The 26,430-nt window shown below is 41.7% G+C and overlaps 1 protein-coding gene and 1 long non-coding RNA gene across 2 annotated transcripts; one reads left to right on the forward strand and one right to left on the reverse strand.

The window, feature by feature from the left end:
• Window positions 1-360: 360 nt before the first annotated feature.
• On the reverse strand, window positions 361-21,354 carry LOC121913787. The gene is made up of 6 exons (XR_006100378.1): window positions 21,042-21,354; window positions 19,708-19,752; window positions 10,740-10,874; window positions 7,498-7,641; window positions 4,943-5,003; window positions 361-1,398 (listed from the first exon to the last, which is right to left on the reverse strand). It is a non-coding gene; the product is annotated as an uncharacterized LOC121913787 (long non-coding RNA).
• An 88-nt stretch (window positions 21,355-21,442) lies between these two features.
• On the forward strand, window positions 21,443-25,445 carry LOC121913786 (1-acylglycerol-3-phosphate O-acyltransferase ABHD5-like). Its single transcript, XM_042436589.1, has 7 exons — window positions 21,443-21,547; window positions 22,252-22,334; window positions 22,508-22,916; window positions 23,804-23,955; window positions 24,400-24,511; window positions 24,586-24,766; window positions 25,107-25,445. The coding sequence occupies exons 1-7, from the start codon at window positions 21,504-21,506 to the stop codon at window positions 25,224-25,226; spliced, it is 1,101 nt and encodes a 366-aa protein (XP_042292523.1). The 5' UTR covers window positions 21,443-21,503; the 3' UTR covers window positions 25,227-25,445.
• The last annotated feature ends 985 nt before the right edge of the window (window positions 25,446-26,430 follow it).

Below are 26,430 nucleotides of genomic sequence, written 5' to 3' on the forward strand. Positions count from 1 at the left end.
TGATAAGCTAGTGTGCGCATTGAGCACACTGATATGTGTACACACTCGTGCATTCATTTTGTTTTGAAACAAAACCTTTACCTGCTCAAATCTCAAAACAAAGAATATGCTTGTCATCTTTATAATAAAATCAAGTACAGCTGCATATACTTAGGGTCAACAGAAGATGGACAAAATAGCCTGTACAATATATATTAAGAAAATTTACACCTGTGTCAACAAGGATCTGTCTTTTGATGCGTTTTTCAGTCAATCTTACTGACTAAAATTATGAAGTCACTTTTTGTGTGATATGTTTAGTTTGGACTGAAATGTGAGAGTGCTGACAGTGCTAAACATAAAGGAAGGTGAAGATGTCCCATCGGTCATCCCAAAAAAATGATACCTGTAAATGAAACAATTCACTTTGCCAGTGATGGAGATCTTGTTACTTAATTGCATTTTTTAAAGGGAACCAATGATTGGAGTTGGTGGAGGAAAGTATGTTGGGACCACCCAAATATTTTTTGTAAATGTCAATAGACCAGAAAAAACAAATAAACAAAGGTCCAGTAATAGAGCCCAGTGGGACACCACTGTCAACCAATTACAACTAACAGCTGTCTGTTAAGAATGTAACTGTAAAGCCACAAATGTGTGGAGTATTTAGTCCTAATTCATTGTTTGGAAAACAATCTGATCTGTGATCTGTGTAATCTGTGTAAATAAATGCAATAATTTTGAACAAAATACAACGAGTGCAAAGTGACAAACATTTTCAAACAAATGACATCATGAAAACTTTATTTAATTTCCATGTGATTTCATAATATTTTACACACTAGGTATAAAACCACATATATATATTTTTTTTACAATGTAGAGGATTTATTTATTAATACATTTAGGAAAATACTGTGGTAATTATAAATTACTGTCATTAACCTGTTTGTATACTTAGTTAGGAAATTTTCTGTTACATGTTTCCAATTTATATCTTAAAAGGACATGATGCAGAAAAAATATACTACAAAAAGAAGACGATTTGGACAAATAAGTACCAGTATTTCAAATAATTATCAGTACAAACAGATGCAAAAGAGTATAAAATACCAATTTAAAATATTTGCTGACGAATTACATCACACCAAAGATGAAGGTGTGAGAAGATGAAAGATGTGAGAGGTGGTGGTGAGAACCTGGTGTTGGGAAGTAGCCGTTCCCTGGACTGTGGCGGCCTGATTCACAACACCAGCTGTCCCGCCCCACCGAGCCAGCAGATGACGCTCTGATGGTGGAAGTGGTTTTTCGTTAGAGACGCAGGAGACAAGTGGTTCCATCTCATTGCGTTCTCCTCGGGGGTACAGAGTCAGCTCTCCCTCTTCCTCTCTCCCCTAATCTTCGCTACATCTGTGACAGCTGTGAGAAGAGAACATGCAAATTAGAATCCGAGGAAACCATTTGAGGTGAGGAAAGAGACACATAGAGACACGAGGGAACTTTCTCTGGGTTCCTCATGTTGAGCCCTCATCATAAATCCACACGGGAGGGATTCTGGGAGTCTCTGCCCCACCTCTCTACACCTGACAGGCATTAGCCACCCACAACCCCCTGTTTCTGCACTCCACAGCTCCAAAAACATCCTCTATGCAAATTTTATAATCACACCACAGCAATGAGAGATGTGTGTGTACATACAGTGAGGAGGGATATAAGCTTTTACTTAGCATATGAAATGAGTTGGGATTAGAATGAGATAAAGAGCAGAGTGAAGAGCACGGGGAGTGTTATGAGAGAGGTCACTCATAATTTTGCTTCTATGAAGCACTTTTAATCTTCCTGACTGCTCTCACAGGTGCTGGGAGAGCATGCTGGGCTCAACTGAGTGACAAAAGAACAGCGGTGGTTTCACCATTAATTGTGCATTTCATATTAAAATGTTGTAGAATAATCAGCATGATAAAAGGACATAAAAATCAGGAGTATTTATTTATTTATAGAGGATGAAATATCACCTTTCATCCCCATGAGTCCAGACCAGTGTGGTTGATTCCTCCAATTAATTTTTTAGGTATTTACCTGATGTGCATTTCCAGAACATGAAAAGGTTCAGTGTCTTGTTCTGGGACAGATCAATAGGTAGAAGTCTGTTGATGACTGTGAGCATTAAAGTCAGGCTGCAACTAACAATCATTTTCAAAATGGAGTAATCGTGTCATTATTTTCTCAATGAATTTAGTCTATAAAATGTCAGAATGGAGGAAAAATCACAAAAGACAGAGAAAAGCTGCAAATCCTCACATTTGAGAAGCTAGAACTAAGTAATCTTTGACATTTCCGCTTTAAAAAATGACATAAACAGTGAACTGATTAGCAAAGTAGTCACTCATTAATTTTATGTCAATCAACTCAATTAATTGACTAATTGTTTCAGCTCTACATCAAAGCGTTTTGTCATTCTGACTGCCTTGGTGTGTGTCCAAAAGCCTTTCAGTCTAGCAGCAATAAATAAAAATCTACTTGTTTAATCAGGAGAACCAATATGTTTTTAAAAAAAACACTGAGTAAATGTTTGATCTATACCTTAATTTGTTGACTGGGGGAAACCATCTTCTATAACCTGAATACTGTGCTCAAAACAGTAATTACAGTAATTACTTATTGAAGTTTGTTTAAGTTAAAGAGGCTCAGATGACTAGTAAATGCCGCAGAAGGAGGGATGTACTGCCTATCATTGACAGGCTAAATTAAAATACAGCAATTTTCTCAGTAGGTGATGTGAAATTAATGTAAATTTCCTTCAGGTTTACATCTTAAAACCATTGATAATGACAGGGAAATTGTTCCTTTTTTTGCCCTCTCTGCCTCCCTCTCCGTGTTTGGCATGCAAGTCACTGTAGGTGCACAGCAGTCGTTCTTCCTCTCACACTCGTCTCCTCATGTGTTGCTGTCCACTGAGAAATACCTCTCTAGAGAAAAAGTGTGTTTTTTTTTTTTTATCATGAATAATTTGAGACACTACAGTGGCCCTTTCTGCAGATAATTCAAGCACAGGCACATTGCAGTAAAAAAAAAAAAAAAAAAACTACTACCGCACAGAAAGCTTTGGCTATGTCGTTCACATTTGCATATATTTTAACAGGAAAATATTTAAACTAAGTGCTTCAACTTTTTCTTTTTTGATATGGCAGGAAAGCTTGTGCATGCATGTCGATTTTGTGTGAATTGATTTAAGATGTGTGCAGCGTGTTCTCACCAAGATGACAAGATGGTGCATTCACGTGTGTAGCTCTGCTAAGAGAAGATGCTGCAATTAAATCTGATTTATTTAATTGGCACTAGGGGAGGAAGAGATTGTGCTTTGAGAATAGATAAAGAGGATTGGTGTACAAAAAACTAACATGAATTGCATATTGGACATTTTAAACTAGGAGTTAAAGGCAAATGAAAGAAATGTTCAGACTCCAAGCAGATCTTTTGATCTGAGATTAAATTGGGATTAAATGCGTGAGAATCGCTCATCTGGTGGTTGTGTCTTTTACTAAACCCTGTGCAATGTAAGTAACCTTCAATTTAGACTGTTACTAAGGGATTTGTTATTTTATAAGCCAGTCTTAATATCAGACATTAAATTGTAGGATTGGAACTATAATGATCTATATTTGTCTTGCATTCAACTCTGTTTCTTTGTCTTTCACTGGACTGGTGTGAAGCTGACAGGAATGCGAGCAGCAGCTGAATTCCTTTAAATAGCCCTGCCTGCCTCATCATATGGTTGCTATGGCAGCCAGCCCCTCGTTTCAAGATAACGTCCACATGCTCCGAGAGACCTCCTCCACCTGAATGCTATAGATCCGCGCTACTGCTTGCGAACAGAGATTTGTTGAAGCGATGCAGCCACTTAACGGCACGTATGAATAACGTTTTGTGTGTCTCCATGTCCACGGTGTGTGAAATAATCAATATTTGAGTTATGCATTTATGCGTGAGATCAATCCGCTGTCGTTATGGCCTCTCTTATAGGGTGATTAAAGAGAAGCATTTATTGAAAAAAAAATGTGATTGAGGAATATGAGGGAGGGAAGGAGAAAGAAGGGTAAGGACGAAGGAGGAAAAAATATGATGGAAAAAATCTGAGGTTGGAGGAAAAGGAGATCAAAAGTGAGACAGATGAGTGAACAGCTGGTACCAGAAATGGGGTGATATGGAGAGAAATGAGGGGTAAAAAAGGAGGATGAATGATCTGTGACATTTTTTGAGAGACCAAAGAAATTGAGAGATAGCTATAGATAGGACCCAAGCAGAGAGAATAATAGCAGATGCCATCTTTTCAAAGACTTCTCTTTCTTTTCTTAATAACTCCTTCTTCTCCCCGTGTTCTTTTTTACCACCTCTTTCCCATCTCCTCTTCTCATTTCTGCCTCTTCCCAGCCCCCATCCTTTGTCTGCCATCCTGCTTCTGTTCTCATCCTCTCTCTCTCTCTCTCCCTCTCTCTCTCTCTCTCTCTTCAGTTTTTACCCGAGCTCTCAATTAGTCGTATGTTTAGCGGAGGGTCAAACAGGACATTAACAGTGCAGGATTGTAGGCAGCTGGTGTGAGCGTCAGTAGATCTACATGGATGTACCTCTCAAGCTGACTTTGTCCTGAATCTCTCCCCTAAGTGCACTCAGAAAACTATTGTGAGGCTCAAAGGTGTGAAATCAATTACAGGGAGAGAGAGAAGCAGAGGCAGACTTTCAGGGTATCAGCAGGTTTCACAAAGCCAAATTTAAAGAGCTTTTTAATGCTACCTGGAGCTGAATTTAAGATCAATTTAACGACTAACATATAGAAGAAAAAAAAAAACGGTCAAACTGGGTTATTTCTGAAAATACAGTAAATGGACATAAACCAGGTGGACATAGATAAACATGAAAATTGTAAGAATTTAGGTCTAAAGATGTAGATATATTTTGAACTTACCTTAGTAAATTAGTATTTCAATAGCCCCAACAAACATCCTCTTTGCCTTTTTTCATGTCGCCTAAAAGGGAGACAAATGGGTAAAAAGTAGTCATTAAGGGCATCGATATGCAGCTGTGTATGTTTTAAAATTATTTCAGTGGGAAAATGGATCCACAAAAGAGAAGAAGTCAAAAAGAAGTCGATAAAGATGGCACTCTCAATTTCCTCTTAAAACACACAGGCAGGCTGATTGCATTTGAGAGAGTTGGGCGCGCCTCGGCATCTCCTAATGCGTCAGTAAATTGAGTTGGAAAATGACGACGTCTCTTGTCTGCACTTGGGATGGAAGCCAGGACGGTAAAAAGCTTTGCTGTGGAGGGCAGCCACTCCTCTCTGTGTTTTAGACCGACACTATTAACCAGCAGACCTCCACTTGTGTCAAATGCTTCTCTTTGGTCCCACATCACCTCACGCTGAGAAAGACAGACACACAATTTCTCTAGTTTTCTGTACACTTTTTTTTTTTTGCCCTTTGTATGTATTGCCTTTTATCCTCTTTCTCCATCTTCAAAATCAGGATAAATGACTGTTCCTGTATTGTTTTTTGGTCTTAATATTATTTGTAGCAATACTCTGGAAGGCTGAGTGAGTGCATAAATAGAACTGACTCTGTGTTTTGTGTCCATTATTAAGGAGCTGTGGTGGTCAGCTTTGAGAGCAGCGGCGATAAGGATGCTGGCTGAGCATTTACCAAGCATCCATTTCCTCTTTACTCGGGTCTAAAAGGCCCTTTGCCAAACACAGGTACACACACACAGACACACACACACACACACACACACAGACTGTTTTCCTCATGTTCGCTTTAGTCAATAGTGAACATCAATAAGATCAAGATGATGTTTTGTTACTCTAGTCTTTTTACTTTTGTCTCATTTATGGTGTTATTTTTAAATTGTCAGGAGCATCGTGGTGAACACCAAAAGCTCTTTTAAATGGCACACAAAAGACTGTAAATAGGCCTCTGGTTGTTCTGCTCACTCTAGCTTTCTAATCATTTGTGTAATAATTATCAATCAATTCTACTCTTAAGAGTTTATATTTCTTTCATTTTGATGACTACTCCTTACAATTGTCAATATAATGTCAATATAAAATAAAATAAATCATTTAACAAAATCACACTCTGTGCTTTCTTCATTTTTTTGTATTTTGGCATCTAGTTAGTTTTTGCTTGTAACTTGTATTTTAAAAAATGTGCACCTTTAGCTGTGCTTTGAGCTCTAGTCTCCTATATTTACATACATTAAACTGATGACTCCATCTTATCCATATTGAAATAATGTACAGAAAAAGGAGAGAAAAACGCAAGACAGAGAGTGTGAGAGAAAGAAATGGAGACGCATCGTTCACTCCAATCTGAGGTATCTCACATTTGCGTGCGCCCTCTCTCTCAAATACACACCTATATACACACACACACATCCACGGACACACCCTGAAACGGTCCGATGCATTGGACGTACAGCTGTGTATTCCCTCTCGCTGTTTCGCTGTCCTTCCTCTCTGCTGTGTTTCCACCATTCGACAGAACGGTGTGACCACACTCTTGCTTGACAAATGCATTAGAAACAGCGGCAGAGATTTTAATGTGTAAGCCCGACCCTCGGCTGTCACATTCAAGACTCGGTGCGTGCACATTCACACACGTTTCACTCTCTCTCTCTCTCTCCCTCTCTCTCTCTCTCTCTCACACATGAGCACACAAGCCGCACACCCACACAGTTGCGATAAGGCCTGAGCGCTGGTAGTCATTTAGTTCAGCTTTGTCTTTTTACAGCGTCTCCCTGATGAACTGCAGAAAATGCTAGCACTTGCAGTATTTGAATTATTAGCAAAACGGCACAGCTTTAACTTAATCCAGCCATGCTTATAATCTGTGCTCTGTGTGTGTGTGTGTGTGTGTGTGTGTGTGTGTGTGTGTGTGTGTGTGTACGGGTGTGTAGCCTAATAAGAGCAGAAGAAAAAGTGGATATGTAAATGAGAGAATGCTGCTTATCTCGGTACAAAAAGTGTGTGTGTGTGTGTGGCTGCGTTTGTGAGTGTGTGAGAAGGTACTCACCTCTGAAAGCTTTTCTTTCTTTGAGATACTGTATTGGAATAGTGTCATAAGAGAACTGATGTGGAAAAAAAATTGAACTTAGGACCTTGAGGAGTCATTGTTCTCTTTGTGTCACAGCATAAAGAGATATGAGCATAAATCTAACAAACAAAATTGGCATCACTCAATACCTCCTCTAAGATTACAATGAAATATTGGTTTTTGTGCTACAATAAAACTGCTCCGTGTCTCTTGACTTGCCATATTGACGGTTATAAATCAGGAACAGTACAAGTGTTTTATAGATGCCTCTCTCAGCCCCCTCCCTCCCCTCTTTTTCTCTCTTTCTCTTATGAAAGTATATTATTTGATTGTCTGGCCTCTGGTTTAAGTGCAGATCTATAAATTTACAAGTTCCTGCCTGGTGCTTGCAGATGATTTTGGCACAGAGGCGTGCCAAAGGAGCACTAACCCTGATGACTCCTGCAGGTTGCCAGTTCCGGGCAGGGCAGGGCCGGCCTGGCCGACTGGCTGGCTGGGTGGGTGGATGGATGGGTAGATAGCTGGATATCTGGCTGGGCGGCTGGCTGGGTGCTGGGCTGGCGGAGGCAGAGAGCTGTAAAGAAACAACAAGGTCAGCTCTTTGGCAGAACACATTCAGCACCTTAATGTCAGTCTGTGAAAATGCGGACATTCTGACGATGGTGGTCGTGAAGTTGAAAGGACTCTGGCGACTCCCAGCGCCGTCGCTATCCAAAGCGGAGAGCAGAGTTTTATTTTCAAAGCTAAATGTAGGATCTTTTTTATAGGCGCCAGGAAACATAATCGTCAAATATTACAGTAAGGCAGTTTGACATAATGGCTCCTACAGTCTAGGTATATTGAGGTTGGTAATTATGGATTAGCAGAGATCTCGGGTGAGCGGAGACTTCTCCTGACACAAAGCAGTCGGTAAAAAGCAAAAGCAGGATTACTCTCCCATAGACTTACCATAAACACAAAGGCAGAACACACATGTGTACAAACAGACGTACACACACAGACACACGCGCAGCTATACATGCACACACCTCAGACCTACACACTCTTGTCGGCCATCACAGACAGCGTGCCGGCTCGGCAGCCATTTTGCAGGGCTGCTCTGGAATGTTCAATTAGGGTAATTGTTGCGTACGCCATCATTTCTCAGCATTACACACATCATATACGCAACAAAGTACCATTTCAGCCACAGTGCAATTACACTCACCTCATAGTATCCAAAATATAAAAGAGGAATCCTAATTGTGTGTCTGCGATGTCTTTTCTCAGCGCAGAGGCCCCATAGTGTAAACCCGGACGTATATGACGGCCAGCATGTCAGTTTTTGTGCAGCCATGTGTGAACTCCTCATGGCGTGAATGAATGTACGCTACATGGCTCATTGTAACATATATGGCGAGAGGTGGGGGGGGGGGGGGGGTGGGGAGGGGGGGGCACGCCCTACAGCTTGACAGTGTTCACATATGGAGGAGGGGATGAGTGTGTGCATGTGAGCTCAGAGAAAAGAGAGGGGGAAATAGGAAGGGTGAGAAATGGATTAAAATGGAAGAGGAGAGAGAGAGAGAGAGAGAAAAGGAGAGGAGAGAAGGGCAATGAAAGAGAAATGTACAGCTTGTTCTCGTCGCCGCACAGACTATGCAGTTTGGTCACTGTTAATTCCATTTCGGTGAAGCCGTGGGCTAAGAATATAGATTAGTCCGCTATCGTGATGTATACAATGCTCTCAGGATATCAGAATAGAGGATAATGACAGCCATCACCTGTCATGCACCACACTGTTTCATAATAGAAGACTTTCCCTTTTGAACGCGAGGGATACTGTCTTCTTCAAATATCAAATTGTGCTTTTCCAGGTAATATAATGCCCTCCTCTTTGCACACTGTAGGTGAATGCGTGCACTTGCATGTCATGAGTTGAGCCTAGCTGTCCACCCATGTAGACCTTCTCGAACCTAACTTTCCTGTCTCGCCCACACGGTGCTAACCAATAAACGCCACAAAAATTATCTTGAAAAAGATGGAATCGTCACGTCTTACATAAGAGATATTTTTGTCCAAAGAAAATGAGTCTTTCTGTATGCAGAATTGTGTCTTCTTTTAATACAGATTGATGGCATTTAAGAGTTCACCTATTTGATTTGGCTTTTGTTAAACCAAAAGGCTTTGAATAGTCCTAAAACGCTGCTGTACAGTACTACAAACTACACCAGACTACACCCCCTCTACAAAGATCTGCAATCACATGGGCAGGATTTAACAAAGGCCACATAAGGATAAGCGCACATCTATTATAGTAGTTGACACAAAGAGTGGATTGATAGTGTCATATGGACCAGTCCTTGTGAGACGGAGGTTGAGTGAGGCTCTGCTGGTGCCGCATGACGGTGGAGATTCAGGGTGGGATGACAACCAGCTGTCAAACAGGACAGGTTGAATAAGGGCGTCAGGGACTGAGAGGCAGAGAGGACGGAGAACACAGCGGCGCAATGCGCACATGTGATCTTCTGGAGACAAATGCTACTTTTCAGGATTCGCTCAGACATCATGATACTGTACGCACATGCTTACGGAGGCGCCCTGCATCTACATGACCATTCAACATACGAACCCTCCCCCTTCTCCCCCGCTCCCTCACCCACATACACGCTCACTCACACACTCCGAATATGACACGAGACTGCACATATGATCAGCCGCCCTTTGTCTGGGTTCATCGGTCAGTAATGGCCGTCAGTTCGGCACATTATGCTCTTGCTCCCGTTCTTCCTCTTTTCCTCTCACACGCATATGCGCACTCTCTCTCTCTCTCTCTCTGTCACACACACACACATACACATGCACACACTCACACACCAGCAGTCATGTGCATGGCAGATGACCCCCCTCGGACACATGTGTTTTAACCTCATTCTCTATGGCATGTCTGTCATACATTACAGTAGTTCTAGTGTCATGACCGCCAACCACCCCCCCCTCCTCTCAGCCTCCGTGTCCTCAGAACGCCCCCCACCCCCACCCCACCCCCACCCCAACCCCCACCCACCGGGTGATCATCTGCTGTGACCGTGTCCTCCTATCACCGTGAGTCAGGAGTGTTCGACAGCGATGGGTGGGTGGGAAGGTAGGGGGGGGGGTGGGGGATGGGGGTGATGGTGGTGGTGGTGGTGGTGGTGGTGGTGGGGGGGGGGGTTGCACCCTATTTGACTTCTTTCTTTTTCCGATCAGACATGATTGGTGTCAGAGAGAACTTTCCCACCCATCAGCGGCTATGTGAGCAGTGCTACAGCACCAGACAGAGGGGACCCTTTGTCTCCCACCACCACACTGGGAGGGACGGCGTACGTACACACACCCATATATTGTACATTCTGGCATGGCTACAAACGTACACACACGCGCGCACACACTCGCTGACACTGACTACGCACACACTCACACACAACACTGCTACACTCTTAGTACAGTGGTGAAACACACAGGATGCAACAGCGCTTTAGTGACAATCCCGACATCTTGGAGCACATCGGCGACTGCACACCTGTGTATGTAAATCTGTTTAATTCAACACATCCCTATGTGAAAGCAATATGGTATCACATCATTGTGCACATGTACAGCATGTGTGTCAAAGTGTATTTGTGTGAGAGTATGTGTGCGTGTCCTCAGACTCACCTGGCGGTGCCCCTGGAGCTGGTTGTCGTGGTAATGCAGCCTCAACTGGGGTTGCAGAGCTGTGACACCTGATGTCCCTCCCTCTCCCTCTCACTCTCTCTGCTGTAGTATAGGATCAGTAGCTACACCCTAGCACTGACAGAAGAGGGGGAGACAGAGAGGAGGGGTTCTTATCGAGCCTGGCGGATCATACCACCCACCACCTGGAGACGAGGGGACGCGGGGGGCAGAGCTTATAGGGACGGCACTGATAACGCTCTGTCGAACAGCCTCCGAATCACCCTGCTGTCTGCGCTGAGATGGTCTCTCCCTGCTCCCACCGCTCTGATTGGACGACATGCTTCCTCCTTCATCAAAATGTAAAATTCCAAGACAGAGAGAGTAGTGCAGCGTTTGTGTATGTGTGTGTGTGTGTGTGTGTGTGTGTGTGTGTGTGTGTATGTGTGTGTCTGTGTATGTGTGTGTGAGAAAAAGAGAGAGAGAGAGTGTGTGTCTGAGAGAAAGACAGACAATGCAAGAGAAAAAATGTGTGTGTACCTTTTGTGTGTATTTGAGAATTACTTGTCATGCAGACTAGTATGACTGTATGCGAGCATATGAGTGTGCGAGTGTGATTTCCTGAGCATGGATGTAAATGTGTGTGTTTGCGCCTTTGTGTCAGGGAGACGATATACAGGATGCCATTGTCTGTGTGGGCGTGTGATAGAGGAAGAGGTAGTCCAGGGAGAGACACAAGACAAAGAGAGCGAGAGATAGGAAGACATGGTGAGTGTGTGCGTGTGTGTGTGTTAGAGAGAGTAAAAAGAGAGCAGTGTGTACGGCCTGTGAGCTGTCATCATTAGTCGCTCTGCAACGGCTGGTGTTGGGCTGCAAAAGGGCTTGTCAGTCAGTTTCTGTCACAACATGTCACAATGAATGGACACACACACACATACACACACACACACACACACACACACTCCCAGAGGAGATCATGTCAAGATAGGAGCCGGTTGCTCTGACAAGCTGATCCAACCCCCCCCCCCTCACACACACACACACACACACAACCTTTCACCCCCGCTTCTCTGACTCCCCTCCGGTGTCACACACAGGATCAATCCCGATTTGCCCGTTTCACTGGTGCCGCTGTGGACTGAAAATGTTTGACAAAAAAGGGGGCAGGTGATAGAAGACGAGGCGGGAAAGGAGCTCAGTTCTCAGAAAGGCAGTAAAAGGCCGACAGAGTGGCAAGAGGCAGATGGCAGCGAGCGCTCACACACGCCTGTGTCTCCTGAGAACTAACCGGTGAAATACTGCTGACTCACTGTGCTCGTTGCAGGCCCTAAAACACACACACACACACACACACACATCAAACTCTACATCCACATCCGGGATATTCACTAAAAACTATTCAAAACAAAATGGACTCCTCATGAACGTCAATGTAGGGGCGATTACAAAAGAACACACACTAACAGCGAAGGATTCTGTTCAAGTCCAATCAATCCCCTGTAGTTCGCCACAGAGAGGGGCTTCATCCTCACACATAAAACAGACCTTCTCTTTTTCCTGGCTTTTCTCTGTCTCTCTCCTGCTGCCGATTTAATTACCTTCTATATTTATCAGAGCTCAAGATGCTATTTTGGTTTCGAGACTCTTGTCACTGATATCGGGAGGCTACATTATTCAGAGTGAGAGCACCGAGGGCCGTCAGACACAGAACAAGAGCGCTGTTGTTAACCCTATAGAGAAGGACGGAGGATATGTCACACTTACAAAATGGCTGCATCTCTACTGTTCATTTCATGTGTAACACACGGTGATACGATCGTGTGTGTGTGTGCGCTGTGATATGCTTTTTGTGTACGCTTCGGAGCTGCGAAATTCGTGTTGTGTGTTTATAGCAGTGGTCGAAGGTGTGGTCTGTCTTTCTTGTGTCTCCATTTTCTGTCTGCTCCGTCTCAAATCTCAGCTCCAAAGCATCCGGAGAACGACAAAGACAGTTATAGGGAGTACACACACACACACACAAATACCCACATACACAGATACAAACGGGTTATCACAAACGACCAAAACCTAGAGGTGCGTATACGCTCATGCTCACACACACACACACACAAAGCGACACACACACACACAGCCGTATAGATCGGTGTCCTCCATATTTGGTTGTGATTTATGATTGCTCTTCAGTAGAGGCCACAGTCATCTGAGAGATGATGGCCATATTGATCTGATAAACAGTTTCATTTACTGCCAAAGCCCCACCATTCATACTCATTCTCGCACGCACACACACTGTGGCGTGTGCACATTCGCGCATACACACACCCGCAAACGCACGAAAACACACACAGAAAAGACACATATATTCACAGCAGGAATAACCCAGCTTTCTGCTTCATCAATTCCCCACCTCCTCCACGTCTGCTTTTCTGTTTCTCTGCTCTTTCTCTTCTCCTCCCCCCAGGCCACCTCGCCCTCTCCTCTGCTCTCAACACGCTTTAACCCGTTCCTCTTCTGCCCTCGTTCTCATTCTTTTCCACCAGCATCCTCTGCCAGTCACCTGTTCCTCCACCGATATTCTCCCCCACGCACCGTGGCCTCTTTGTTACTACGTTTAGCTCCACGCGGCTTCATGCTAAGGTTGCATCTCGCTTTGCCAATATTTTTCCCAGCAAGCATTTGACATTTGAGTTTAACCTTACCCCGAGTGAAATTTTGTGCAATATGATATCATGTTGTGTTCCAAAAACATATTACAGAATAAGGTTGGATTTTTTTTTATTGGTTGCTGTAATCATTCCTCCGGTCTATGCCGGCTCAGAAGTGATGCTTTCATCGTGAGACTATTATGTAGGGGAATGGGGAGATGAGGGGGGGGGGGGGGGGGGGGGACATCCACAGTCCTAGTTTAGCCGAAGCTAATATGAGACTTCTGTAGTTAGACAAATCTTCGTTCTGGTAGTCACGTTCAGGTTTATAGCCGTAACTCGGACTGCTGAAGCCTCATATCTCATATTAGCTTCAGATGGACTTTGGAAAGCATCTTTGCAAAGATTGAGGACTGTGGATTTTGTTTCCTCTTTCAAAAGGTGGCTCAAACTGAAGTGCTTGTCGAATGGTTGAACAGCATTTGAAAACCCCTCCCTCAACACTTTCCTATGTCAGAATTGGGGAGGCTGCATCTCATCGTTTTCTGTAACTTTCCGAATCCAACAATCCTACATTCACACCACCTTCACACAGTGATTGGCCAGGTGTGTGGAGGTGAGAAAGTAGGAACTGTTTGAACTTTTCTCTAAAGATCTCTGTTTTCATTCTTTACACAACTATTTCTGTCACTTCATATGTAGGAAAGAGTGCAACACTATGAATGCCTTCAAGGAAAGATGTGTGCTGTTAGCCCCATATTTTAACAACTGTTGTGTCTCGCTCCTCTCCGTGATGGCCTCCACTTTCACTTTGTCATACAAACTAGTTCTTTTCAAGTATACTCCCTCCATTACAGTGTCAATACGCTACAAATGTATCGCTTCATGGCCAGTATGGAGAGGAGGGATGATTATAACAACCAATAACTCTTTCAATGTACATATGACATCTGAGTATAGTATTAAAATCTTTAAAAGACCTCTGAAAGCTGTTGGGATATGAGAAAGATTTGAGTTAGCAAAATGTAACAGTGATGTCCAATGTTAAACTCTACATTTGTTCATGTTTTCAGTGTTAGCATGGGTAAATCTATCAACACTGATGCAAAGTCTACATGTTTGCTGGGGCTGCACTTTACCACAACTGCACATCTGCACAGCAGCTTTTATCAGTAACTGACTTTGCTGAAACATAGCAAAATAGTGAGCTATGACAGTTTCCATAGACCCAGTGTGCCAACAGACAAGGTCAAAATTGTGCTCCTCCAATGTTGTAACATGGTGCTCTACCACAGTAGCCAAAGAGTCAGTGTCTGTTACCGAGAAGCAGTTTATCGCCACAATCAGTAGGAAAAAAAGCTTGGTTATGTGTTAAATGTTGCACACTGTTACTCAGTGACGTCCACCTCAGTAATGATGGACCACACTCACTTTATTTCATTAGTCCATTATATTTATTCATTTAACTTTTTAATATTGATGTCAGGAATTAATCTGGAATTAGAAGGACTAATATTTGCCAGAGTTTCACTGCTGTTTAATTGGTGTGATGGGTCAAACTGCTTTAATTAGCCCTACAGCTAACTCTAAAATTAGTAAGAGCGTTTTAGTGTCTGATGATGGTCTAAACATTTATTCAATGGCTTTTACACTCTGACGAGAATAATATTCTAGATCAAAATTCTGTGTACTTCTACATTTCTGGAATGAAAATGGCCAAATATAAATGTTAATATGGGAAATATTAAATATTGAATATCAATCTTCAAAATTGATTGAACTTCCGACATATATGTCTTATGTGTCTTACTGTGTGTGTGCGCCATTTGTGAGTAAATAGATAATGTTAGTGGAGTGGAATGGGGAAAAATATACACCAGTGAGCGCACAACATATTCATACACACACACACACACAGTAGAAGGCTTTCAGTTTCTAAATCAATCCCACATCCGTAGCTAATGCAGTGCTGGGCCCTCTTCAGGAAGCATTAGGCCTATTAGTCAAAGTGCGTACGCATTCCTGAATGTGTGTGTGTGTGTGTGTGTCTGAGTGTGTGTAGAAGCCGCACACTCAGCAGTAGCCGATCTCAGTGGACCCTGTGGGGTCAGCAGGTGCAACAGGGAATGAGGGACCATCTTATTGTGTGTGTGTGTGTGTGTGTGTGTGTATGTGTGTTTGTGTGTGTGTGTTTGTCTGTGTGTGTGTGTGTGTGTGTGTGTGTGCGCGCGCATGCATGCGTGCACGCTCCCTCCCCTCGATATCCTCTGGGCTCTTTATCGCTCTATTATTATCCTCCATTTACTGGAAGACACTGGACAGACTGAAAGGGAAAGAGAAATATGGACACTCTTGTTTGAATGTCTTCCTGGATCACTTATGGGTGCAGAACTAAGAGACAAACAGACATCTTGCTTTGTTAAATAATCTAATAAGTGCGGATAAGTTAAGGAGTCTGATAATTAGGGTAAAATGACAACAAGCTGAAACTATAATCACAGTTTGTGTTGCTACTAAGCAAACCATTAAATCCTTCTTCACCAGTCAACTGATGATGCTTCAGCTAACTAGAGGACAAATGTTTGTATTGCAGAACAACACACAACCTCTGGGAAGCTCATGTGACATTAGCTATGAGTATTTAGACTCATGTGTGTTTAGACACACAACCTAAACCAATATATCAGCTTGCAGATACGGAGAGCCCATATTGGGCTTGTATTAAAGGGTCAGTTCACTAATATTACAACCAAACATACTGCATTTTTCCACTTACAGTGCTTCCATATCTGAGCTTTCATCGCAACACAGTGGGAGGTGATTGGAATTTCATTCATGGTGCTCACAGAATTGGACAAATTACACGAAAAAATGTCAACAGCAATGCTTCATTTATGAAACAATGTGCCCATTCCTGTGGATAATACACAGACCTTGCAGTGAATACTGCATCAGAACTATTTCTTTGTTAGTTAGTTGTTAGTTTGGAAGATGTGTGGATTATCCAGAGTAACAGATACTGTTTCTGTTGATTTTTTTTGATTGTCTGAATACTGCTGCGAGAAAAATCTCCAGCCAAACACATAAAGGACATTCTCAAAGAAATTCTATAAAAGGAATTCAAGTGCGGGCATTGGTCCTCAGACCCATCAACCCATCTTCATCAAACACTACAGTGTACATCACTACATCTTTGTGTGACATCCTTTCATCTTACATACGGCCCTCCATTTCCCTTTGTCTCCTCCACTCACATGCTTTCCTCCTCCTCACGCTGTATTTGTCCCTAAGGATTTTCACATCCCAAGGTGGATCAAGTCTCTGCAAATCAATATCATCCATTCATGTGGGTGAAGCTCATGGATGATCATGTGAACATCCACACTCGCACATACACACTTAAAAGTTGCTGCACTCTACACGCACGACCCACGAGACTGAAGGAGATGGACTCAAAATTAGTTTTGTCGTTATTGCCAAATCAACGGAAGTTGCTTGAAATTTATCTCAGCGTGCTCATGATGGACACAGGAGAGAATATCAGGAACACCCATATAAATAATAGCCTTTACTAATGCCAGCAGTAAGTAGTCAGATCAGTCAGACAGGGCCAGTTAATAGATCCGTAGAGATGCTGAGGATAGAAATTAGGGTAGAGGATGGAGAGAGCCAGTGGAAAAGTGAGAGGGAGGAGAGGAAGGAGGAAACTAGCAGAGAAAGCGAGACAGTGAGACTGGCCATTATAAATCATATCCGCTGTTGGCGCCGGCCACGTATCCTAGCAACCACACAGACCGTCCGCCTCTCCTCCATCCCCTTTCTATCTTCTGCTAACAGCCTGGTCACTCTTATTACCCATACTGCACTGGGCCATGCCCCAAAAACTCACACGACAGAGTGTGGATTGTGCTTACGGCTAGCTGAGTGATCGACAGTGGGCTCGTATTGTCCTCGTGCTAATCAGAGCTAACAGGAGCTGACCCTAGAATGGTGCACTATGAACAGATAATGGACATAATGCAGACCCTGGTCACACACACACACACAATATTGACAATATATATGGTGTTTGCATACTCACAAATAAAGCAACACCCATCCCTCTCACTCACATACACATACATTCACCATAAAAGATGATTTTAAGGAATAAATATAGTTTATAAAAGTCCTTCTGTTACAGTCTGGTGGACAAATTCAGCCAAATTACAGTACATGTAGCAAGCCCCAATATCACTCACATGACAGTGGACATTACCCATGTCATGCTGAACCTGTGTACTATGACATCGGCACCATATACTGCAACTTGATTTTGTTATCATTAAGTCCCTGCACACCTTCATAGCTGTTTTCAATTACTAATTAGACCTCCTATATAGGTTTAAGTTGATCAGGGCTGTGCTGTAATTATTAGGACACCAAACTTCATGTACTAATAATAATGGTGGGAAAAAAGTCAGTCAAACACAGTCTGTGCACACAAACACAGTCCTCATAGGAGTTTGAATGTGGGCAATAAGTGAAAACACCTGTGTGGATTGACTATAGTTGTCTGAGGCCTTTAGTGTATGTGAAATGACAAGTTTAATGCAAAAAATGTTAAATTCAATAAATGTGTAATATGTAAAAATAATTGTGTTTGTTCCTATCTTCATCTTATCTTCTTTGTATTTTAAGGAGGAAACAGCTGTTCAACCGTGTGATGGGTTGAGGTCAGCTGAACTTTCTCATCACACACTGCAGCTCTAGTCAGGTGCATAGAAAGCTTTTGCTGTGTCAGAATTTCATATTATATATTTCTGTGTCCCAAATCCATACAGCATACTAATTATGTACAGTACGTACTCCATCCTAATCAACATAGTATACTGTTTTAATACTTTATTTACAAAAAATCTACATACTTAACTAATACAAACAGGTTATGTATAAAGGATATACAATACATGCAATGTCGACGTGACTTCAAAATGTGACTTTAGAATGTCATTAACTTTCACCATCATCCACAAATCATTTTACTTTACTTTATTTTCTTTGTGCAATGTCATCAACAGTACATATCATAGTAAAGTGGGTTTTTTTTTTTAGTATGCATACTGACCTTTTTTGAGTATTTCATCGTTTCATTCATCAAGTCACATTTCCAGAGAGAACACACTACACACTTAAAACCTGCTTAGAATCAGTCTGTGGTTTTGAACTGGGACACTGCTTTACTGTTGTCAGCTCCCTGAAATAACTTGAAATGCAAACACAGTTTTTTTTTAGGTTTTGTGACCACATATGCCTCATTAATTTCAATAAATAAAAAGTAAATAAAACAAAAGAAACTGCGTACTTTGGCAAATTTTCAAATGCCATCAAGTTGAAAAGACAATGACGTAAACATGACTATGTAATTTTTAAAAGATGCAACAAATACATTTGTTCTCATCAACACTAGATAGATTTCTGAACAATAAATGCATTGCACCCACTCTAACGTTCATGCATCTTGAGTATTATCATCATTGAATAAAAGCCTAATTCTGTACTACATGTGAGTGTTTTTGTCATATTTCTACACAGTTCTACATGCAGGACCTCTACAGGATGCCTGCCCCCACTACAGTAAAGTGCTTAGTAAGTAGACACTATCCACACCTTCAAGGACAATCAGGTAAATTACACAATCACACAGTTTAGATGCAATGCCTTTTTCCCTGTTCAGTGAAATTTCCTCCTGATTGTCTCAGGACTGATGAGACTGAACAGACTCTTTGTATGAGTCAATTTACTGCCAGACCACGGGTTACTGATAAAGATAAAACAAGAGGATGCAGATGTACTGTATAACCGCTAGCTAGCATGACCAGCATTTAGTTGTGAGACACACTGCGCAGGCCAGCACCATGCTGCAGCTTTATGCCGTCTCCTCACTAAAAGCTTCACCCAGTTACTGGTCTCCAGACAGCTACTGTCTTATACTACCTCTGTTGCTCTACGGGCTGGGGCTACAGCCTCATTGTCTGCTGGCTTATGAAATTTTGAGTGCTCAGCAGAGTGAACGGACAGTAACACAGAGAGAAGATGAGTGTGTGTGTGCATATGTGAGAGCAAAGGAAATTAACCACTCAGGAACCACTCAGTCAGCCCATAGTCCGAGAGCCACCAGAAGTGGGTGGTATGAGAGGAAAATTGTGTTTGAGGAATGAAGGACAAGGTAGCCAGTATGTGTGTGTGTGTGTATGGGAGTGTGTGTGTGTGTGTGTGTGTGTGTGTGTGTGTGTGTGTGTGTGTGTGTGTGTGTGTGTGTAAAAAGTAGAACACTATTACGCCACCTTGTGGACCAGGACAGGCACAGCTCTACTCAAGTTGTCCTTCGCCTGAAAGAGAGAAAATCCCAAATCATTTATGAGAAAGGGTGTCCATTTTGCAGCTCATCATGTGTTTGAAAAGTGATGTTATACAAGGAGTCCTCACTATGTTGGAGGAATGACAACGTGAGTAAAGCTTGAAAATGTTTATTTTTGGTCACATAATGTACATATTATAAATATATATACTGTATATAAAATGTATAGTATGTTGTATGTTGCTTGTAGATACATTTAAATCCCATACCACCCTGCTGAAATTCATTGGGTGGCTCCCACCTCCTCAGGTCTCCACAATACATTAGTGAATCTGACACTGAGTGAAAACTGACTATAGAATCAATTCTTGAAGGGTGTTTCCGAGCTTTTCAAGGATAACGCGCCTATTAATCTATAAGATAAAACCCCTTTTAAGGTTTAATGAGATTCACAGTAAGAGTAAATGTTAAAAAAAGGAAAAACTAAGATAGCGAACGTGCTATTCCTGAAGCACCAGGATCGTACTGTACACTCAAATCCTCCAGGATAATGAATTAAATTAACTTTTCCTTTAATCTCTGACCTTATCTTATATTATAAGAAGACATTTATGCAGATAAGCAAAGGTTTAATCTCTATGTGAGCAATTGTGATTTTTTTGTGTCTATTTTTAGCCTAGATATTAGTGTGGAGGCCAAAATCCTCTCCTTTGGTTTGTCATTGCACAAGGTGGACTGACACTATTGTCCAAGAAACTATTTCCAGGAAATGTTGGGACACTGGCTGTTGGTACACACATTTAGATTAACCCCCACTAACACTACTGTATTAACTTTCACCTAACAATAACACTGTGATGAAATCATGTCCTCATTTTAACTGGTACAAAATATGTACAAAAATATCCTTTACAATTTTTTCTTTCTTCTTTTAAAATAGTCTGAGCAAACAAAAAGCATCACAGTGAAAGAAAACTCTCACCAATTGTTTTTGACAAGAAAAAGAACATTCCAGTGAAGACTTAATACTGAGAAAGGGCTCAGTTTCACAACGCATATGATACCTAACATACAAAAACTAGCTAGAATGCTATATGTATGCATTGAAATTAAACATAATGCGTGTGTAAAAATGGCATTTACTCAATTAGCTACAGGCTACATTCGACATTTTCTACCATTATTAGCATGATAGGCTGTGTAGCTTTATGTTTAGCATATACAAAAGTTATCTTGAAAGAATGTCACTGTGGGTTTTGCTTAATTGATATGTCGTATAGGTTTATATATCTCATAATTTTAGTTTTTAATGTGTATTACCTCTGTTATGAAGCCAGTGGAGGTTGCCTAGAGAATAAACGCCTCTTCAAGTTTAATAAACCCTGTAAAATACAACGTTATGGCTTAAATTAAGGCCAAATTGAGGCTAACTAATAAAGGTTATGAGAGTCATTTCTCCCAATCAACTTTTACAAGAAAAGGAGATGGAGCTCACTTGTGCTGTGTGCCGTTCAGAGAAGTTGGATATACAACAATCATTGAGGTCTCTAAAGGTCTCCACAAGTGGCAAGAAATTCACTAAATGGTAAAAGTACGAGGGAATCGCTATTTACAACGTTACATTCCAAGGTTACGGCTAATAAATGCTCTGAATTCAATATGTTTTTGTTGTAAATTTTCCCTCTGATTTCCAGCTTTGTACTTTACGAGATATACTTGAATGCACCATAACAAATTGTGACAGACTTTTCTCTCACATGGTGGCGACACCATCCATACACCATGCGAAGGATGGCGGAGGAGATCCAACCTTCCAAAGAGCAGAGGTGAGTTTTCTCTCCGAAAGCATTAATTAACACATTTTCTTTCTAAGTTTCTGTCATACATCGGTTGGTGTTGTAAGTTTGTCTGTTGTTTTAGCCCATAACGCGATTGCTGTTTTGTGATGACTTCGCTCCTCTTTGGACAAATAAACAGAACCTCCAATCAAAAATCTGTTGTTTTAATGTGCAGCCGGTTATTATCAAATATATAATATATCAAATCTCCTAGAATCCGATTTAAGATCTAAGACTGTGTTCTGATTAATTCGGCGGACAAAATGATCCACTGGGTTAGATTTTATTGTAACAAAACTAACTTGTTCATGCTTTTCTCTGCCTGCTGTCAATTCCAAGAATTTATGCTGTATTTCAGTAAATGCCACTTGGTTTATTTCAGGGACCTCTGCAAGTTCTTAAAACATATTTTACTAAGTAAACATGTCTGCTGGCAAGCAAGTTAATATTAAATTGACATATTTTCAATGGCATTGACATAAAGTATATGGGCAACTCTCAACATTGTTTGCGTTCTGTCAAGTTTTTCTGTAGGGGACATTGAGGAAAGTTCTGTATAGATTGCATACCTGCAGCACTGATAACAGAAATGTCATATGGTCAAAGTTCAATTTATCATTTACCAGATTTTTCATGTACTTTTCTGTGTTCTGTCTGCCTGCTCTGGTGCATGTTTGCTGTCTGAATCACAGCTCCTGGATATTGCGTTGGCTTCCCTCTTGGTGCCCCACGTCTCCCTCTCAGCTGAAAGATGCAGAAGAAAAAATGCTCAAGAGTAAGTGTGATCAAAGGAGCTGTTGAACCACCTATAGAAACCTGACCTGACCTAAATGCTGAGAGAGTTTGGTGTTTTCAATTTCTTCTGTAACTTTTGTGGTATGAAAAGAATTAAAAATACTACCTCTCCTCCCTCCATCCTTGCCCCATTATCTCTCCCACCTACTGCAGGTGTAAAGCAGCCTTTCTCCAGGCAGCACATTCGGATATCCAATGACAACTATCTGTGGACCATAGCTTTTTCCACTCAGTTGCAACCAAGCTCCCCCTCTGAGCCCCAGCTCCAGGCCCAACCTAAGCCTCCTCTGGTTCTGCTGCACGGCTTTGGTGGCGGAGTTGCCCTCTGGGCCCAAAACCTGGATGTTCTCTCCAGCAGTGGACCGGTCTACGCTCTAGACCTGCTGGGATTCGGCCGAAGCAGCCATCCCCAGTTCAGCACCGACCCCGAGGGAGCTGAGGAGCAGTTTTTGGCAGCTCTGGAGGAGTGGAGGGAGAAGGTGGGACTGGAGGAAATGGTGCTGCTGGGACACAACCTGGGAGGATACCTGTCTGCTGCCTACACACTCAAATACCCACACAGGTGCTTCAGCGTGTGTGTGTGTGTGGGTGTCTGTGGGTGGTTGAGTAAGTGCATGGCTGGTCATGCAAGTGTGTTTCACAGCTTGGAAAAAAAATCTTTTAAAAAAGTCTTAAAGTTTCACTTGTACAAACAAATGCAAACATTTTACCTGCACAAACATCTAATAATATTCTTTCTGCAATGCAGAGGAACAGTCAGCCCCCTTTGATTATACATCTCACCTACATGACAGTAATTTCAGGTGTCGTTTTTGGGATGCCAGTCTGAAATAAGGAAGTAAAAGTCGAGTGCAAATAAAATTTGGTGCTCAACAGCAGCAAACAGAAAGCTGGATGGACCAAAGGTGCAGTAAAAATGATTTAACCCTTATCAATGAGGAACAGAGGACTTCACTGATATCCTAATACATGATATCTGGGAAACAAAAACCTGCAGACTTTAAATATAAAGCTGTCTGCCAGCGCTACATGAGGTTACCAAACTGCCAAGTGTCCATATGCAGCTTTAAGTTTTTTAATTTAAATGTAGGTCCTCAAAAGTCTTTTTTAATATTGTCAAATATATCATGTTATTGTTTAAGATATCTTTCAAAATGTTGTCTTTTGTTGGTACATTTTATCTGGTGAATAACCAGTCATATTGTCCCAAATAGTGTTTTGTGTTTAAATATTTATTCCAGCTGTGAACTTGGTCTTCTTTGTGTTTAAAATCTTAAGACTCTTGTGTAATAGTTGTGTTCAATGTCTTCTATCCACATTGGTCTGTTTTACCCTTTGCTATATATCCTGCAAACTCACACACACGTAAAGGTAGCTATTTATAGTAGAAATGTAACATTTAGTGTGCACATTATATTATTATTTATGTTTGTTTGTGTGTGCGCGCAGGGTAAAACATCTGCTGCTGGTGGAGCCGTGGGGCTTCCCGGCTCGTCCCGAGAACCCCAACCACAGCTCCATCCCTGTGTGGATCAGAGCCATGGGGGCCGTCATGAGCCCCTTCAACCCTCTGGCTGGACTCAGACTGGCTGGGCCTCTAGGTCAGCACACACACACACACACACACACACACACACACACACACATTTGTTTGGATTGTTAAAGATGATTTTTAAACATCTAAATTCTGTATAACTGTTAACTGCAAAACCTGGATTTACAATAATTAGTGTAAAAAAAAAATAAAGAGCATGATTGAAAAAAATCATGCCAGTGATATCGTAAGATGTTTTTATGGTTATCCACACAAAAATAAGCCCTTTTTTCGTCTAACACAAACAAAAAATTTGCTTCTTGTCTCCCTGCTTCCTCTTTTGTCATCACTCTGTCATCACCGACTGACATCACTCTGATGTGAAATGCAATATAGAGATCATTACAATACACGTTCTGTGTAGTGTTTTTGTTTTTTTTACAGTTATCATACAAAGATCTGAAAGTTAATTTTCTTTGAATTTTAAATTTCCTCTTCTGTCTTCACTCAGGTCCAATGCTGGTCCAGACAATAAGGTCGGACTTCAAGCAGAAATACTCCTCTGTGTTTGACGACAACACTGTATCTGACTACATCTACCACCTGAACGCCCAGACTCCAAGGTGATATGCACAGATAACATTATGTTTCTGACAAAACATCGTACAAGATTTAACATGACTTTTTCCTGTTTCAGTGGAGAAACAGCTTTTAAGAACATGACCATTCCCTACGGTTGGGCCAGGAGGCCCATGCTGGAGAGGATCGGCCAGGTCCGAGCCGACATTCCCATTTCTTTCATTTATGGATCCCGCTCCAGCATTGACAGTGACTCTGGATATGCCTTTAAGAAAACCAGGCCAGATGTGGAAATCACAGTAGGTGTTTTACTTTGCTTTTTGTAACTCCAGTTTCATATCAGTCTCTTCAGATGTGACACATTCTCAATTTAAATTCTTTTAGTAGCTCCAATATGTAAAAGGATGCGGAGATGTTATTTTTAAATGTGTAAAATTCTATATTGGCTTGTTGTGTCAGTTGTTTAATGGTGGGTACACACTCATTTTCCATATAGACAAATGAGATGAATCCACTTTTCACACATGATTCACTTCAAAATGCATACATTTTTTTGAGTGTAGAGCAGTTGTTGTGATCCCTACAGCTTCACTCAAACAGCTGACTCTTTCTGTGAAACTGTGTGTTTGTGTTTGTCAGGTGATAAGAGGGGCAGGCCACTACGTTTTCGCTGACCAACCAGATGACTTCAACCAGACAATCCTACATATCCTCGCCAGGACAGAGAAGAAAAGCCAAGATGAGGACATGAATCAATGAGAGCTCCCTCATTTAGCCGACACACAGGAGGCACAGGGGTTAAGTAACCCAAACCCCGTTACACAACCGGGACAGTTTAACTGTAAGCCTCTTTATCATGCACTTTACTCTTAGGAGAGACCCATCACTGACTGATACTGACACTCATCATTCCACAGGCTGATGCTTTCTAAGGCCTTGTGTAAATAACTTTTGTAAATAAATGTGAGATGCAGTCTATGTTGCTCACTGTGTTTTTACTGATATTTAATGTGGTTAGAACGGGCTGGCATCCATTTCGAAATATGAAAAGAGAAACTGTTGGGCAATCTGTAAAAAAAGACAAATCATCTCTCAAGAGAGTATCTTGTTTTGGGTGGAGGTCTAGGCAAAGTACACATAATGTTCCTTTTCTGACCCCTAACCCACTCTCAGACAGATATGAGGGAAAAGTAAGTAGGGCAAAGGGCTGATGTGTTTTTCAGGAAACTTCCTCATTTTTCCCCGAGGCTCCCTGACTGAGAGCTGCCAGCAGGTGGCAGCACAGTAACAGCATGTGCTCTTCACCTCTCCTCTGGTACAAGGGTAAGAGCGATTCCCACACAAATGTGCTCTCACATGCATATTGAGTTGAGTGACCTACTCAGGAGACCTGGACAGTGATGCTCTAAGAGCAGTACGACACACGGCTCTCGCTAAGTCACAACTGTAGTGACAGAATAGGGTCAGAGACGTGTGTTCGACTAAAAATAGACCTTCTGTTTCAAAAGGCATCGTCAGGAGTTAAACAACTTAGCCCTTTACTGGGAGACCCTAATTTTGTGAATGCATGAGTCTGCAAAAATAGTGGGACCAAGGAAACCATTGCTTTAATTGGACTTTTTTTTCATTTTGTAAGGCATTGAATTGTTAGTTGCATTATAGACTCCATTCAGTATATTAATATTTACACAACAGGGGGAAAAGGAAGTCACTATATGGCCTTTCTTAACCTCTTAACATCCACCGTTTTTTTGGAATTTTCGCCTATTTGGCATATGATAAAAGAACTTTGAGGCCAAAATGCATGTATTAGACTTCATTTGAAAGATAACATCTCCTAGTTTCTGGAAATGTGCTTGTTTAGCATGTGGCTGAATAACAATAACTCATGCAAATCACCACATACCTTCTACATCTTGTCCACCACACCTGTATAATATATATTCCAGACCTCTAGACCTAA

Source organism: Thunnus maccoyii, chromosome 15 (assembly GCF_910596095.1).
Source record: "Thunnus maccoyii chromosome 15, fThuMac1.1, whole genome shotgun sequence".
Classification (NCBI taxonomy): Eukaryota; Metazoa; Chordata; class Actinopteri; order Scombriformes; family Scombridae; genus Thunnus; species Thunnus maccoyii.